We start from the raw sequence: 17,365 nt of genomic DNA on the forward strand, positions 1-17,365 counted from the left end.
TGGTCATAGCTGAATTTCTCTGACGACATGGACACGTTAAAAAGGGTTTCATTGGGCGAATGGAGGCAGTGGTTGTAAGAAAGAAGGCAGGTGTTGAGTTCTAGCTCATGACTTCTCAGCGTCCACAATCATATGAGCCAATTCTCTCTCTCTGTCTCTGGAGAATCCTAACTAATACACCTTCCCTCCCTCCCTCACCCCACAGATATGTATGAAGCCTGAATTTGATTCCATACAAGTTGATATGATGTGGCCTTTGTGCTCTGGGAACTAATAATCTAGTAAGAGAATGAAGATAAAGACACAAACACTCAGAATTCGAGGCAGAATTTAAGGCAGGCCACAGAGGCATGATGCCCTGGGCGCTCAGAAAGGGAGGCTGACTGTGAAGTCGTTGGGTAAGGGTATTAACTCAGGAGCCAGGCTGTCTGGGCTCAATCACCTGCTCCTCTTTTTATTACTTGTGTCGTCTTTGGCAAGTGATCTAATGGTCTGTGGCTCCGTTTCCTTGCTTAAAAAATATAGAAACGATTAGTACCTACATCATAGGATTATCAGAAACACTAGACAAAACAATGCAAGTAAGACACTTCAAACAGCACCTTAATATTGGGTTTCAGGACATAGGACGGAGGCTGGGGATGTTGGCAGCAGTTGGCTTTCGGATGAAGAGGGGCAGGGGAGCTCCTGTGGCGTCGTGTGAACAGAGGGAGCCGGAGGGGCAAGGGTGGGGTGATGGCTGGCCACCTGGGAGATGCTCAGCTGGGACAACAGGAAGGGGAAGGGGATGGTCATTTCAGGAAGCTATGTGGGGCCACAGTGGGGAGGGACGTATTATTAAGTGAACTCTGGTGAGTAATTGCATGTCACTGAGGACTTGAAGCAGATTGCGAGATGCCTTACTTCCTGCAAGAGCTTTCCCACTCAGAAATTCTGGGTGACATATAATGACTTGGCAAAACTCGTTTCTTTCCTTTTGCTTGATTTGGGTTTACTTTGCTTTTTCTTTTCTAGTTCCTTCACGTGGAAGCTCAGAGGACTGATTTGGGCCTGTGAATTTCCCCCTCAGGTGGCACCCCACCGATTCTCATAAGTCGGATTTTCATTTTCACCCAGTTGAAACTACTTTCTAGCTTCCCTTGGGCGTTCCTCTTTACCTGTGCATTGGTTGGGAACGTGTTGTTTAATTTCTGAGTAGCTGGAAATTTACCTGTTATTTTTCTGTGATTGGTTTCTGGTTCAATTTCATTATGCCCAGAGAGCATACCTGGCCTGACTTCACTTATCTACATTAATTAGGATTTATTTTATGGCCTAGGATATGGACTTTCTTGGTGAATGTTTCATGTGCTCTTGTGTGTTCTGCTGTTGTTAGGTGGAGTGTCCCATAAATGCCAATTACATCCAGATGGTCCATCGTGTTGCTCATTTCTTCTAAACCCCTTGCTGATTTTCTGTCTTCCCATCCTATCTGTGGCCCAGAGAGGAATGCTGATGTCTCCAATTGCAATTGTGGATCTGTCTATTTCTCCTTCCAGTTCTGTCAGGCTTTCTTTCATGTGTTTTGAAGCTCCGTAGTCAGGTGCACACACATTTAGTATTCTTTTTTTTTTTTTCATTTTATTCATTTGAGAGAGAGAGAAAGAGCACAAGCAGAGCGAGGGGAGGAGAGACAAGCAGACTTCCCGCCGAGCAGGGAGCCAGATCCGGGACTCGATCCCAGGACACTGAGATCATGACCTGAACCGAAGGCAGATGCTTAACCCACTGAGTCACCCAGCTGCCCCCACATGTGTTCTTGGTGAATCGACTCTTTTATGTATGTATGATTCCTCTTTGTCTTTGCTAATTTCCTTTGTTCTGATGTCTGTCTTGTCTGATATTAATATAACCCATCTAGCTTTTTATTTTCTTTTGGATTAGTGTTTGCATGTTTTATCTTTTTCCATTCTCTTTTCCCTGACCTGTATCTTTACGTTTGAAGTGAGTCTCTTGTCGACGGCATATACTTAGGTCAACATGTGGTATCACATACCACTTCGTTTTCAGTGAGTTCGGATTTAGGTCTACCATTATATATATATATTTTTTTCTGTTGGTTTCTTTTTAGTTCCTCATGTTTCCTCTTTCCTGACTTCTTTTGGTTTACTGGAGTATATTTTAGCCTTTCATTTTATTTATTATTTTGGTTTTGACTATATCTCTTTGCATAATTTTTTAATGGTTGCTGTAGGGATTACAGAGTACATCCTCCACTTTTCATGGTCTAATTAGAATCAGTATTTTACGACTTCAATTTGAATATAGAAATCTTGTCTCTTGGGGCGCCTGGGTGGCTCAGTCTGTTAAGCGTCTGCCTTCGGCTCAGGTCATGATCTCGGGGTCCTGGGATTGAGCCCCACATCCATCAGGGTCCCTGCTCAGCAGGGACTCTGCTTCTCCCTCTGCCTGACACTCCTCCTGCTTGGGCTATCTCTCTCTCTCTCAAATAAATAAATAAAATCTTTAAAAAACCAGAAATCTTGTCCCTCTGTGGGTCTCTGTATGCGCGGCTGACTTACATGTTCCATCTGTAGACATTAAAGGCTCCGCCAGCCAATGTTTTTTGTTTTTGTTTTTGCTTTCGGCTGTCAAAGATGTTTAAACATTTTGAAGGGAAGAACAGTATGCTATATTTACCCACATATCTACTGTTTCTGTTGCTCTCTCTTCATTTCTAGAGAATGGAGCCCAAGGAAGGTGAGTGAAGACAGACATAGGAATGAACTTCCTGCTGAGCTTGACTGAGTCCTGAATGTAGTCCTGCTATCCTCTGGACTTTTCACGGCTCGAGTAAATACGTAACATTTTATCCCTGTTCTTTTTTTTTTTTTTTTTTTTTAAAGATTTTATTTATTTGAGAGAGAAAGAGAGAGAGGTAACCCAAGCAGGGGGAGTGTCAGGCAGAGGGAGAAGCAGGCTCCCAGCTGAGCAGGGAGCCTGATGGACGTGGGGTTCGATCCCAGGACCCTGAGATCATGACCTGAGCCAAAGGCAGATGCTTAACTGACTGAGCCACCCAGGCATCCCTTCCCTGTTCTTTAAGCCTATTTTGAGTTGGATTTTCTATCATCTGCACCAGAAAGCACCCTGACTGACACAGTAATAAAGGACAAGATTTTGGGAAGGGTGTTATGATAGTTGGTTATAGTTTGAGTTATTCTAGGCTAATCAGTGACAAGACTGTGATGAAATTCAACTGGGTTTCAAATCCAAATATCTTTTTTTGATTTCTGGTTTAATGCCATTTGTATGGTCTTTAGGAAATCCAGGATTCGATTATTTGTTGGTCTGGGCTCTCCCGGGAATAAATCTCTTGAAATGCAGCCCCATTTTTGAAGGTTTTTATGGAGCCTGACATTGTTATTCTCAGAGACAGTGAGTAAAGAATTAATTGCTAGTTTTGCTGCAGTGGTTCGGTGTGATTTTTTGATTGTCTTTTTCTTTAATTGATTGTCTTTTTCTCTGCAGCTGATTTCAGTCCTAAATGGCAAACTATATTGTTTGCTGGATGAAATGCTAATTGCTCATATGATGACGGTCGTAGTGATGACAGATGATGATTACTTAGGGCCTCACTGTCTCTTAAGATCCCATCTGTTAATGAAAATGGACTTGTTGGTAGGTGCCCCTGACTGTTTAAGCAGCTGAGTCCAGAGACAAAGGAGAAAACTCACTCTGGACTGAGAAATTATCTAAGATGAATAGTCAAGCTGAGGCCCAAATTAGCATGTCAACTATATAAGTTAGAGATTATTTTCAAGTGCAAGTAACTGAAAGTACACTCTAGTGGTTCAGCCTATAGGACTTTTTTTGTTTTTGTTTTTTGTTTTTTGTTTTGTTTTGTTTTTTAGAGAGGGAGGGAGGGACAGAGGAAGAGGGAGAGCGAGAGAATCTCAAGCAGACTCCCTGACAAGCGCCCCAACGCGGGGCTCAATCTCACTACCCTGAGATCATGACCTGAGTCGAAGTCAAGAGTCGGAGGCTTAACCGACTGAGCCACGCGCCTTCTTTTTTTTCTTGCGTGAGGACGTCCAGTTGTTCCAATCCACACATTGAAAAGACCATCCTTTCTCCATCCTGATCCCTGGCACTTCTGTTGGAGATCAAGGAGCAGTGTAGGTGTGGGTTTATTTCTGCGTTCTCTCTTCTGTTTTGTCCGTTCAGTGTATGCAACTTTTTGTTGGTATCACATTCTGTCGAGCACGGCAACTTTATAGGAAGTCTTGAAATCAGTATGGAAGTGTCCCAACTTTGTACATATTTTTCAAAATAGCTTGAAAACTATTCCAGCTTCTTTACCTTTCCAGATAAATTTTAGAGTTAGCTTGTTGATTTCTATAAAAAAAACCCTGGTGGGATTTTGATTGGGATTTGGGTGGGATTTCAGAGAGGACTGACATTTTACCAATACTCAGTCATTCAACCCAAGGATGCAATAGATCTTTCTATTTCATGCTTTGTTAGAGTTATACCTATTTCATTTGGGTGCTATTACAAATTACCTTTTTCATATTTTAATTTCCAATCATTCATTATTAGCATATCAAATTCAATAAAATTTTTATGTTGGCCATATTTCTTGTGTGACTTTAGTAAACTCACTTGTTTGTTCTAGTAATTTAAGTACTATAAAGTTCATCCATTTAAACTGTACAATTCGGTGTTTTTTAGTTAATTGACAGAGCCATGTAATCATCACCACAATCTAATTTTAGAACATTTCATCACCTCAAATCCAGACACCTTTCTTTCATTTGGATTTTTGTTTAATTCTATTATGATTAGAGAACATACTTTATATGCTTTTGATATTTCATATTTGTTGAGGCTTTTTTTATGGATCAGAATATGATCTATTTTGGTGAATGTATTATGTGCACTTAAAAAGGATGTCATTTCTCTGTTGTTGAGTGTTTTATAGCGTCATTAAGCCAATTAGGTCAATAATGTTGGTCAGCGCTTCTATAGCCTTAGTGATTTTTTGTCTAATTATTTTATTGATTACTGAGAGGAATCTCTGAATACAGCTGTGGGCTTGTCTATTTCTCCTTTCACTTATAGCTGTTTTTGTACTGTGTATTTTGTAATTCATTTGTTAGATATATATGTGCTGTTGCTGAATTCATCCCATGGTCCTTACATAATGATCCTCTTTATCCCTGAAAATAACTCTGTTCTGAGGTTACTTTGTCTGATAACATGGCCATTCCGGTTTTTTTTATTTTGTGTTTGCAAGATACATTTTTCCTGTCTACTTTTACTTTTAAGCTAGCCGGGTATTTATATTTAAGATTCACAGTATATACTTGGGTCTTTCTATTTTATCCAGTCTGGGAATCTCTGTATTATTTGGTGTGTTCAGATCATCTAAATTCAATGCAGTGATTGATATGATTGGTATTAAATCTGCCGTTCTTGCCAATTATTTTCTATTTGTTTTATCTGGGGGTTTTTTTTGTGTGTGTGTCCTCCTTGTATCCTTTCTTGCTGCTTTTGGATTAATTCAGAATTTGTTATGATTCCATTTTATGCTTTATTATTAGCTTATTATTTGTAGCTCTATAACATTCCCCCCCCCCAGTGGTTGCCCTAAGGTTTACTAAATGGCTTTTTAGTGGCTAGCATAAGATCTCTCTCTTTTTTTTTTTTTTTTAAGATTTTATTTATCCACTCAACTGAGAGAGACACAGTGAGAGAGGGAACACAAGCAGGGGGAGTGGGAGAGGGAGAAGCAGGCTCCCCGCTGAGCAGGGAGCCCGCATGTGGGGCTCGATCCCAGGACTCTGGGATCATGACCTGAGCCAAAGGCAGACGCTTAACCGACTGAGCCACCCAGGCACCCCAAGATATATCTCTTTAAATAATCACATACTACATTCCATAATCGTGGACCACTTCATGTTTAGTGTACGCGCCTCACAGCTTTTACTCCCACCTTCTCCCTCCTGTGCCCTTTGTGATTTTTTCCTACACTTTATGTTTACATATGCTATCAACCCAAAGCACATTCTATTCTTTTTCCTTTAGTTGTTTTTTTTTTTTTAAGATTTTATTTATTTATTTATTTGACAGAGAGAGACACAGCAAGAGCAGGAACACAAGCAGGGGGAGTGGGAGAGGGAGAAGCAGGTTTCCCGCTGAGCAGGGAGCCCGATGTGGGGCTTGATCCCAGGACCCCAGGATCATGACCTGAGCCGAAGGCAGACGCTTAACGACTGAGCCACCCAGGCGCCCCTCCTTTAGTCGTTTTTCATTTTACAGCAATCAAAAATGAGAGGAAGTGCCTTTCCTACTCATATCAACTGTAAACCTTTCTGGATATCTTCATTTCTTCCTGTAGATCCAGGTTTGTCTAATGTCATATTGTTCTGCCTAAGGAATTCTTTTACATTTCTTGTTTCTTGTTGTGCTGGTCTTCTGGTAATGGGTTCTCCCAGCTTGTGTTCATCTAAAGAAGTGTTTATTTCTCTTTCATTTTTTACTGAGATATAATTAACATACCATAAAATTCACTTTAAATTTAAATTCATTTTAAAATGTAAAATTCAGCTCGCTTCAGCAGCATGTATATTAAAATGTAAAATTCAGGGATTTTAGTATATTCACAATATTTATAAAATTCGGTGATATTTAGTATACTCGCAATATTTAGTATATTCACAGGTCTATTCACAAGTCTATTCATCAGTGTATTTACGAGTGTATTCATGAGTACATTCAAAAGCATAGTTATGAGTGTAGTCACAAGTATATTCACGAGTATATTCGTGAGTGCATTCACAAGTGTTCATGACTACATTCACGAGTGTATTCACGACTATATTCACGAGTGCATTCATGAGTGTATTTACAAGTACAACCATCACCACTCTTTAATTTCAGGACATTTTCATCCCCCCTCGATGAAATTCTATACCCACGGGGAGTCACTCCCCATTCCGTGCCCTCCTCTTCATTTTGAAAGATCTTACTACGTGTACATACAGACAGGTGTAGCTAGAGAAGCTGGATGCACAGCTGCTGGATGCTCAGCTCTGGGCAGCCAGCCCCCCATCCCTGCACCCCGTGCATCAGATACGTGCCTGCATCGTCCTTGGGCTCCTGTGGCTCCTGACAGGAAGCCCACTGTAACGCTCACCTCTGCTCCTCTGTATGCACTTATGCCCCCTGCCTTCACCATCTCTCTTTTATGTGTGATTTCTTGAAGTTTGATGATCATGTGTCTAGGGCTGTGTGTGTGGTGTGAGGTATTTGTCTGGTTTGGGATTGCCTGAGCTTCTTGGGTCTGTAACTGAATGTAGTTAGTTATTTCTGAACATTCTTGGCCGTTTTCTCTTCAAACATTTTTTGGTCTTTTCCCACTTTTACTTCCGGAATTTCAATTATACAAGTGTTAGATTATTCGGTATTGCACCTTCATGCTATTTTTAAAAATTATTCTTTTAATTTTCACTTTGTGCGTCAGTCTGGGTAATTTTAACTGGCCTATCATAAGGTTCACTGGCCATTTCCCTGACTGTGTCGAGTCTCCTGATGAGCTCAAAGGAGTGCACGTTCTGTTACCCATTTTATTTTCAGTGATACCATTTCTGCTTGACATACGTATTCCTTCCTATAATTTCCATTTGCCCATGAGTGTTGTCCTCCTTGTCCACTAAAGCATTGATTGTGGTGGTGACATTTATTCAAAATGTTCCGTCTTGTAATTGTGATTGCTTTGTCTCTTGATGGTGGGTTGGTTTTTCTTTTTTGTTGTGTGTGTCATTATTTTAGAATGAGTGCCGGGCATCATGTGTAAGACCGTGGAGACTGAGGTACATGGTATTCATGCTGGGGCGTGGGCACAGCTATTTTCTGCTAAGCCGTTCGTGTGCGTGATCATGCATGCACGTTCATGTACACACGTGTTCACATGCGCACACAAGCATATGTAGACACACACGCGTGCACGTACATGTGCGTCTCTGGGTGCGTGCGTGCATGCGTGTGCACACGTGCAAGAATGCTTATGCACACGCATGCGTATGCGTGTGTGTAGGTGTGTGCACAGGGATGTGTATATACGTGTGGGTATGTGCACATACCTGTGCATGTGTGTGTGTGTGTGTGCGTGTGTGCTAGTCTGGAGGGGAGCTGGGTTTGGGCTCTCCTGCCGTGTCGCCTTCACTGCAGGGCTGGCTCGATCCTTCCGGCACAGTCTTGCTCTGGGGTGGGCCTTGGTTTGGCAGAGGGGGTGACTCCGTGTTCCTGCTCCACTTCGGCTTCACGCCTTCCCCGTGTGCCAGGACGTCAGAGTGCCTCTCCTTGGGCTCTGGCCTCTCCCATGACCAGGATGCTGCTGCTGGCTAGCCTGGTACGAAGTGGGGGTGTGTGTGTGTGCAGGAATTGTTCTCCTGATGCAACTGCAGCCCCAGTGGCCCTGTGTTTTGGTGTCTTGGGGGCTCGTGTCTTCCGCCTTTCTCCAGCTGCAGAGGTTTTCCCCCCCTGCCCTGGGGGTGCAGTGTTGGCTGTCCTTCTCTCAGAGACTTAAGGACTTTGTTCCTTGGGGAGAAGGGTCAAGGCAGGCTTCCTGCCTCTGCATGGTGGTGCATGTGCCCCTCTGAGAGTTGCCTCCCGTCTTTCCTTGGAGTGCCTGCCAAATCACAGAGAAGAGCCTGAGAGGGGGTGCATGCTCCCCTTTGTCTGCAGCTGCCGGGGGCCCGGCTCTCACACCGGCCTGCACCCCGCCTTCCCAAACTCACCACGAGTCTTTCACTGCGTTCTTCTCACCTGCTGGGGCTCCATGTTCCTCCTGCCCCCTGCCACATGCAAAGCCAATGCTCATGTCCCCTCTTCCCTTAGATTTCAGGCTGGGGAATCTCCCTGAACATCTGCCCCCTGATGGGGTTCAGGAAAAGTGACAATTTTGTGGATTAGGGGGCTGTTCTGATTGTGGAGGGTGATGCTCTTTCCAGCTTTCTATGTCCTAGGATGAAAAGCTTGTGGTTTCCATTCCCATGATAGCCTGAGAGCCGCTCCATCTCTATTTACCACTGCCATATTCCAGCCAGAATAAAGGGTCAGGGTCAGAAGCCTTCAGGAAGGGCAAAGATCCAAAGGGACTGGCCTCTCAAAGCTTTTCCTCAGAAGTCTGTGCCAGACCCTTCCGTCTGCGTCTTGCTGTGTGTAATCACAGGCCACCCTGGCTGGAAGGGAAGAGATTATTTTTATTTCCAACTTCCAAACCTCCCTTTATTTATTTATTTAAAACAATCTTTAAAGTTTTTGTTTTAATTCCAGTTAGTTAACATACAGCGTTATATTAGTTTCAGGTGTACAATATAGCAATGCAATACTTCCATATACCACCTGGTGCTCATCACGACAGGTACACTCCTTCATCCCCATCTGCTATTTCCCCCACCCCCCGATACCCCATGGGGACCAGCCCCTCTGGTGACCAGCAGTGTGTTCTCTGTAGTTACCAGTCTGTTTGTCAGCTACCCTCCACCTCTTTTCCCTTGCTCATCTGTTTTGTTTCTTAAATTCCACATGAGTGAGATTATCTGGTATTTGTCTTTCTCTGACTGACTTATTTCACTCAGCATTACACTCTCTAGCTCCATCCAGGTCATTGCTAATGGCAAGATTTCATTCTTTTTCATGGCTGAGTAATATTCCATTGTGTGTGTGTGTGTGTGTGTGTGTATCACATCTTCTCTATCCACTCATCTGTCGCTGGACGCCACTTCCGTGATTGGGCTATTGTAGATAATGCTGCTATAGACATCAGGGTGCATGTATCCCTTTGAATTCATATCTTTGTGTTCTTTGGGTAAATACCTAGTAGTGTGATTGTTAGATTGGAAGGGTAATTCTACTTTTAACCTTTTGAGGAGACTCCATACTGTTTTCCGGAGTGGTTGTACCAGCTTGCATTCCCACCAACGGTGTGAGAGGGTTCCCCTTTCTCCACATCTGTGGAGAAACACCTGTTGTTTCTTGAAATGTTGATTTTAGCCATCCTGACAGGTGTGAGGTGGTATCTCATGGTGGTTTTGACTTGCATTTCCCTGGTGATGAGTGATGTTGAGCATCTTCTCATGTGTCTGTTGGCCATCTGTGGGAAGTGATCATTTTTAACTGAGCTCAAATACACTTGGATTAATCAAATACACTTGGGATTCTGCATAGAGAGAACGAAGGAGGAAAAGGGCCATTAGCAATGTCTGCCACGCATCTTCCTGCTGGAAATACTCCTCACCAACTAAAGTTTCTTTATTCCCCAAAGTTCCCACGTGTGCATCCAAGCAGAGTTGTCACTGACTCTTGATGCCTGAGACCATGGGACCGACATGCCCGGTGGACGGTCTTATCCCTGGTTCTCTGGAAGCAGAGCCCGAGGCAGAGACTTACGCGTGCACGTACTTGGGTGTGAATCCAGGGGCAAAGGCGTTATAGGGGGAGTAAGCAGGCAGGTGGGGTCATCAGTTCAAGGTGACTTGAGCTGCTACCTAGATGGAAGGAAGGGGCCATGTTTATCCGATGGGTCTCTACTCCCTGCTCAGCGGTGCTCATTAAGCACCCTCACTTCTGCATGCTTATGCCTGTGCTCAGGGGGTGGGAGAGGCCCACGCTGGCCACAGGAGGATCGCTGTTGGGAGTGAGGCTGCTGGAAGCCAGCGTGTCGCTGATCGTCCAAACATGGCGGGACCAACACATGAGGCTGGGAGGTGAAGGGGAGGCATGCAGGACCCAGGCCAGCAGGGTGGAGAATCTCTTCCCTCCAGCCCCAGCTCCTGCCACTTTCCCTCTTGTACCCACGTTTCGCTGAATGCCAAATTACTGCGGTTTCTCGAATTGGCCAGGACTCTTAATTGCAAGGGACAGAAACCAAGCTCATAACTGCTTGAGCCCAAATGTGCATTTACTGGTGCCTGTCAGTGAACTGGCTTTAGGTATAGCGGGATCCAGGGGCTCAGCTGATGCCATCAAATCTCTCCCTTGCCCATTTTTCAGTTTGCCCAGTTTTTTCTACTGTTGGTAATTCTTTCCTTTGTAGTGAGAAAAAATGGGCATCAACAGCCATAATTTAAGGTCGTTCTGGGTTAGCAGCTCCAGTGGGGGAGGAGAGCCTTCTCTCCCAAGGTCGGTATCTGTCCCAGGGAAGGCACCAGTGATATCAGGTAGGTCCCCTGCACACCCGCGGACAGTCACAGGGCCCGGGGCTTGGAGGTGCCGTGAAGGTTCCTCCCGGTCCCGTGCCCACCGTGGTACCCAGAGTCCCAATGGGGGCACGTGGGCGGGTGAAGAAAGTGTTCTGCAGAAGAAGACACATGCTTTTGTCAACAGAAGGGGCCAGGACCTGGACCATCAGGGATACTGTGTGTCCATGCCGCGATGCACCCCATGCTGCATCCAGGTGCTAGCCCATTTCACAGTTTTTTCCAGAATGTTCTTCATTCCCTTAAGAGGAAGAATTCCCTGACTCCTGCGCGCCACATCCTGGCTGGGTTGACCCCCAGCTCTCTAACCCCCTCAGTTTCTACAGCACCCGTGTGCTGCCCACACACCCTAACACACGGCCAAGTCCGGCCACATGGGACACGTGCAGCTCGGGCAGCTTCTCACAGATCTGCTGGTTTCTGGAAGGCGGTGTGGCTGGGGGAGGGGCCGTTACGGGGTGAAGAGAACGAGTGTTAAGAACTAGCAGTCTGGGGGCACCTGGGTGGCTCAGTCGCTAAGCGTCTGCCTTCGGCTCGGGTCATGATCCCAGGGTCCTGGGATCGAGCCCCGCATCAGGCTCCCTACTCAGCAGGAAGCCTGCTTCTCCCTCTCCTGCTCCCCCTGCTTGTGTTCCCTCTCTCGCTGTGTCTCTCTCTGTCAAATAAATAAAATCTTAAAAAAAAAAAAAAAGAACTAGCAGTCTGCACAGACTTTCCAACCTAAGCACCTGGGCAGCTCCTCATGCGCTTCGTGAGGTCCCAGGCTGTCCTCCTGCGGACACGAGGACACGTGTTCACTTGGCACCTGCCGTCCCTGTGTAAGCCACCCAGTTATGTCTCCACCTTCAGCCAACATCAAGCTTTGCTTCATCCCTGGAAACACTTACTGAATATAGAGCCTGATGAGGACCTAGGGTCATTTCTTTTTCTTCTCTTTTCAGCTTTATTAAGGTATAATCGACAAATAAGATGGTTATATTTAGAGTATATGAAGTGATGATTGAATACATACATGTTTGATACATATATAGACGAAGGGATTCTCACAATAATTAATTAACCTGTCCATCACCTCACACCTGGCTTATTTGCTTATTTATTTTTTGGTGAGAACACTTAAGTTCTACTCTTGTAGCAAATTTCAATTACACCACATGCTATTATCAACTATAGTCTCCATGTCGCATAGTAGGTCCTCAGACCTTACTCATCTTTGGCCCCCGCCAAACCCATTCTACCATGTTTCTACGAGTATATTTAGATTCCACATATCAGTGATGTTAAGGTCCCATTGAAAACATTTAATTAACGTCTGCCTCAATACAAACCTGATACACTTCTACCAAAGTATGACAAAATTTTTCTTTTAAGTCAAACACACAGGCACTCATTCAGAAAATATTAATATTGAATACCTATTAAGTACTAGGCTATATGATCCAGCAATTCTATTTCTGGGAATATACCCCAAGGAAACAAGAACTCCGTTGAAAAGACACCTGCATCCCCATGTTCACTACAGCGTTACGTAAAGTGGCCGAGACGCAGAACCAGCCTGTGTCCATCAGTGGGTGAACGGGTCCAGGAGACGTGGGATGTAGATGCAATGCAACATGGCTCAGCCGACAAGCATTATGCGGGGGGGAGTAAGTCAGAAAGAGGCAAATGCCGTATGATCTCCCTTACGGGGGACTCAGAACAGAACAAAGCCCCAAACTCCTGGAACAAGGATCAGGTGTGGGGCTACCAGAGGTGGTGGAATGGGGAGGAGTGGAGAAGGTGCTCACACGGTCCGCACGTGTGAGACAGATAAGCTCCGGGGATGCGCTCACAGTGTGGTGACATTACCGTGTGCTTTATGGGATCGTTGTGGAGAGCAGACCCTAAGCGTCCTCAGGACGAGGAAGGAACATTGTTTTTCCTTCCCTTTGTGTGTGTCTCTAGGAGAAGAGAGATGGTCATTCACATGCGAGTCAAACCAGCACGCGTACACCCTGGACTTACACGGTGCAGCAGGGTGTCCGGCAGCTTGGCAAAACCAGGGGCAAGTGCTGAGCCCTGTTCCCGGGGCTGAGGATGAGGAAGGACATCCCTGTTCCCACGGGGCTTGCGTTGCGGTGGGGAGACACCGACAGCAGGGGAATGAGGGCTGACGGCGTAAAGGACATCAGGCAGGGAGAAGTGACGGGGAGGAAACAAGCAGGGAGGGCGTCGGGGCGGGAGCCCCGGGGCCAGGATGCTGTCCGGGAACGGCCGGAGCCCACTGTGCTGCGGCCCCGGCCCCGAGCCCGCCCGCGCCACCTCCAAGTCTGCTCGGCCCCGGAAACGCCGCTTTGGATGAAGGTGGGCTCATCTCCACATCAGGAGGAGATGTGGGACAGGTGATGTGAATTAGCACAAGCGCGTGGTCTGGGGTTCGAATCCGACGCCAGTCCCGGGTGAGTGTAGACACCTGGGGGCGGGCTGCCCGATCTGCTTTATCTGCAGTGTTTATTACTGCCATTGAGCTGGGTGCCTCCGTGAGCTGACGGCACTTCCGAGATTAAAAGGGGCACATCCCGGCTTTGTTCAGCCGTGGAAACGGGAGAGGTCAGCACAGAGAGAGGTCCATTGAGCGGTGTGCAGTGAAGGCTCCGGGGGAGCGCCCGCCGCCGCGTCCCTGTGGAAGCAGCCTGCTGACCCCGAGGACATGGGCGGTCAGCCCAGGCAGCAGGGTCAAGTCGCTGTTTAAACGCCCGAGTGCTGGAGCTCAGGGCTCGCCGGTGCGTGAGGGAGGCGTTGCTCCCAGCGGTGATCTGGAACCTTCTGCAGCCACGCGGGGAGGCTCGGGGCTGGTGGCCCTCGGAGGCTAGGGCGCTGCCCCCCATGTTACAGACACCTCCCATTCGACATCCTGTTTGGGTTTTTCCCTCTCCCATGGAGACTGGGAGGCATTTTTGTATCCTCTTTAGGAAGTGCTTGGATTCAGGACTTTATTCCATTTAAAGTCAGGACGAAGGGGACGGTGCTCTTGGCTAGCATTTCATGGGTGTTCTTGTCTACTTTAGAACCAGCATCGTGGCTGACGTTTATTGAGTGACATTTTCTCCTGGCGAGCATTATGGAGTGTTACGTAGTCCCCAAGCACGGCCTTGGGGCCTCGTATGCGTCACCTCGTTTCTCCTTACAACCGGTGGGGTAGGAACTGCGGCCTCCATCCCTGAGACAAGGGGTCAAGCACAGGGAGGGTCAGTAAGTTGCCTGAGAGCACGCAGCTCACAGGTGCTGGAGACGGCTCAGCGAGGCAGCGTGGGTCAGACCGCAGAGCAAACTACAGTGCTGTGATCGTGTGTGAGTGTGAGCAGTGCATGTGAGTGTGAACATGTGTGTGAGCAGTGCGTGTGAGCACATGCGCGTGAGCCTGTGAGCACGAACACGTACGTGTGAGAGCACATGCGTGAGTGTGTGAGTGCAAGCACGTGCATGTGAGTGAGCACGTGCATGAGTGAGTCTCTGAGCGTGTGTGAGTACATGCATGAGTGAGCTTGAGCACGTGTGTGTGTCTGAACGTGAGTGCGAGCACGTGTGTGTGAGCATGTGCGTTTGAGCATGTGTGTGTTTGTGCGTGTGAGCGTGGATTTGGGGTAGATTGGATAAACATTTGGTCTTGAGTAAACTGAGGCTCAGGGTTTGACTCTTATCCCCTGGAGAGCAGGATCCTGGATGCTGGCGGATATGGGGTTTGGCGTGATTCCACGGAGGACCCTGTAAATAATCCCATAGCTTTCACCTGCCTCTGAAAGGGTTAAAGAGAAACGTGGTCAGCACTTCTCTGGGGGCACGTGGGTGTGATTTATTTTCCTTTGCCCTCTGTGTATCACCTTTCTTCCTTCGGACAAACAAGGCTCAGCTGTCAACACAGCTCATGGTTTGTTGTCCGATTTCTCCTTAGGAATATTCGCTCCGCCCTGGAGGGTGCTGGTGGGAAGCATCTGATCTCCGTGGATGCCCATGCCTGTCTGGTCGGCCAGTTGTTCTCAACAGCCCGGTGTTAGGACCCAGGAAGGACGCGGCAGCGAGGGGTATAAATAGAGAAGCCGACCAGAACAAAGTTTGAGGAGAGAGCCTGACATCATTGCCTCTCCACCCAGAGCTGGGGCCGGCGGGGCGTCGGGCTGAGTCAGCGCACACACGGGCCAGGCCGGGCAGGAGCGCCAGGACCCGGCGCCCCCGAGGGTCTTCTCGCTCTGCCCACTTCAGGGAAGGAGCGAGGGGTCCGATCGCCAAGCCCGGATGGAGACAGACTGAGACTCCTGAGAGCCAGGCTAGCCCGACGGCGGCGGACGGCCCCGTGGGGCTCTGTGAGCGGCGGTTGGCTGGGGGCTGCCCTCCCGGGACGCCGGGCCCCGAACATTCTCAGCACAAGGGAGAGACGCCCGTGAGCTCTCAGGACGGCCGCGTTCCCCACACTAAGGAGAAGCAGAGCTTTTTTTTCCGGAACCTGTGAAAATGTCCCTTTCCCGGGGAAGTGAAAGTTAGGGCGCGTGCTGGGCAGCAGACCCTCAGGACCAGGGCTCGGGTGGCACCCTGACCCCCGGGCAGCCATGAGGGGGCTGCTCTGGGGCGGGCACCCCTGGCTGCTACTGATCTTTTGGGATTTCCAGGTAACGTCTCCGAGCCGCTCTGTCTGGGGTCGGACTAGAGCTTTCTGCCGGCGGCTGCCCCGCCGTGTCTGACCCTCTGGTCTTTGTGTGCAGGTCCGCGGAGCCTTCTCCAGGTCGCTGGCCCATCCAGGTAAGGGAGCGTCCTCCTGTGCTCTTCCCGCCTGGCTCGGGGCTCCCCACGCGCTTCGCTCGCTCGCTTACTCGCTCGTCTCCGCGGCCAGTGGAGGGCGGCCCCTCCACGCGCCCCTCTGCCCCCCGCCCCCCGGCCCTGCTCTCGTCTCCTGGTGCTCTGCTCATCCTGGGGTCACACCTTGGTGCCTCCAGGTGTGGCTGCCACCCGGAGGGCTCGGGCTCTCGGTCACGGCCATCTTACGATGAAGGGAAGGTGCTCTCCTAACTCCCGCCGTGTGTCTTCATGCTGACTTAGGGCTCTGTTCTCTCTGTCCCCGTCCCAGCTGGGGCTCACTGTCCGTGGGCCAAGGCGAGTCCCCGTCTGCAAGCTGTTCCCGAGTGGTGTGGCCGCGTCGCAGGTGCAGGCGTGTGGAAGGAGGGGGCCTGGCGAGCAGCGGGAACCCCCTGGGGCCGCGGTGCCCTGGGCCTCCTGGCTGCCTGTGGGGGTGAGGAACCCGTCGAGGTCCCTGAGCCCATATACTCGAGAGCCATGTGAACGAACCTGACCCGTTGAAGAGCACGCCTCTGACTCAGAGCTCCCACCGGCCACTGTCCCCTGCAGCCCAGCCCCCTCCCGGGCACCATCCAGAACCTGTGGGCACAGCCAGCACCCCCGGGCCACCCAGGTACAAGGCCAGCCTCTGCGGGGAGTGCCAGGACCTCCGTCATGGGGCTGGACCGACACGGCTCCTTTGCGGGTGATCCAGCAAGGTGGGCTCACCGCCCGGACGCCCTGTTTCCGTGGCAGGTGTTGCTGTTCCCTTCACCCGCACGCCCAAGTTAAGTCTGTTGGAAAAGGTGTGAAGGTCCTCTTTCCCCAGAGTGCGGACACAGGCATCACACTGAGGAGCGTGTGTGTGTCTGCCCCCGAGGCTCTCCCCTTCCCGCCGGGGCCGGGCTCCTGCTGGTTTTCTAGTGCACAGGAGTGAGGGAAGGTGTCGGCGGGCAGACGGGGGGTAGGGCGGCCCCCAAGACGCAGGCTGCTGCCTGGTGGGAAAGGGAGCCGGGAAGCGGTTCCAGATCGTACCCTGGCCACGTTGCACCCATACACGTATCCACAGCCATCCACGTGCATGCACACCCACATGCATGCACACACACACCCATGTACACCCACACACATCACACCCAGGTACACCCACACATACACACCAGGTACACACCCACACACATGCACACACATCCACACCCATGTACACACCCACACGCATGCACACCCACGCTCAGGTACACACCCACACGCACACACACCCACACACATGCACACACACCCACACTCAGGTACACACACCCACATGCATGCAC

At 48.8% G+C, this 17,365-nt stretch overlaps 1 protein-coding gene across 1 annotated transcript in view; it reads left to right on the forward strand.

Annotated features, from left to right (window-relative positions):
- The first annotated feature begins 15,829 nt into the window (after positions 1–15,829).
- The window catches only part of ADGRD1 (adhesion G protein-coupled receptor D1), a 124,073-nt gene continuing 122,537 nt past the window's right edge, over positions 15,830–17,365 (forward strand). Inside the window, exons 1-2 of the mRNA XM_021698578.1 lie at positions 15,830–15,889; positions 15,983–16,019. Coding sequence (XP_021554253.1) covers positions 15,830–15,889; positions 15,983–16,019 — 97 coding nt within the window. The remainder of the gene's footprint in view (positions 15,890–15,982; positions 16,020–17,365) is intronic.

This window comes from Neomonachus schauinslandi, chromosome 14, assembly GCF_002201575.2.
Source record: "Neomonachus schauinslandi chromosome 14, ASM220157v2, whole genome shotgun sequence".
NCBI classification, from domain to species: domain Eukaryota; kingdom Metazoa; phylum Chordata; class Mammalia; order Carnivora; family Phocidae; genus Neomonachus; species Neomonachus schauinslandi.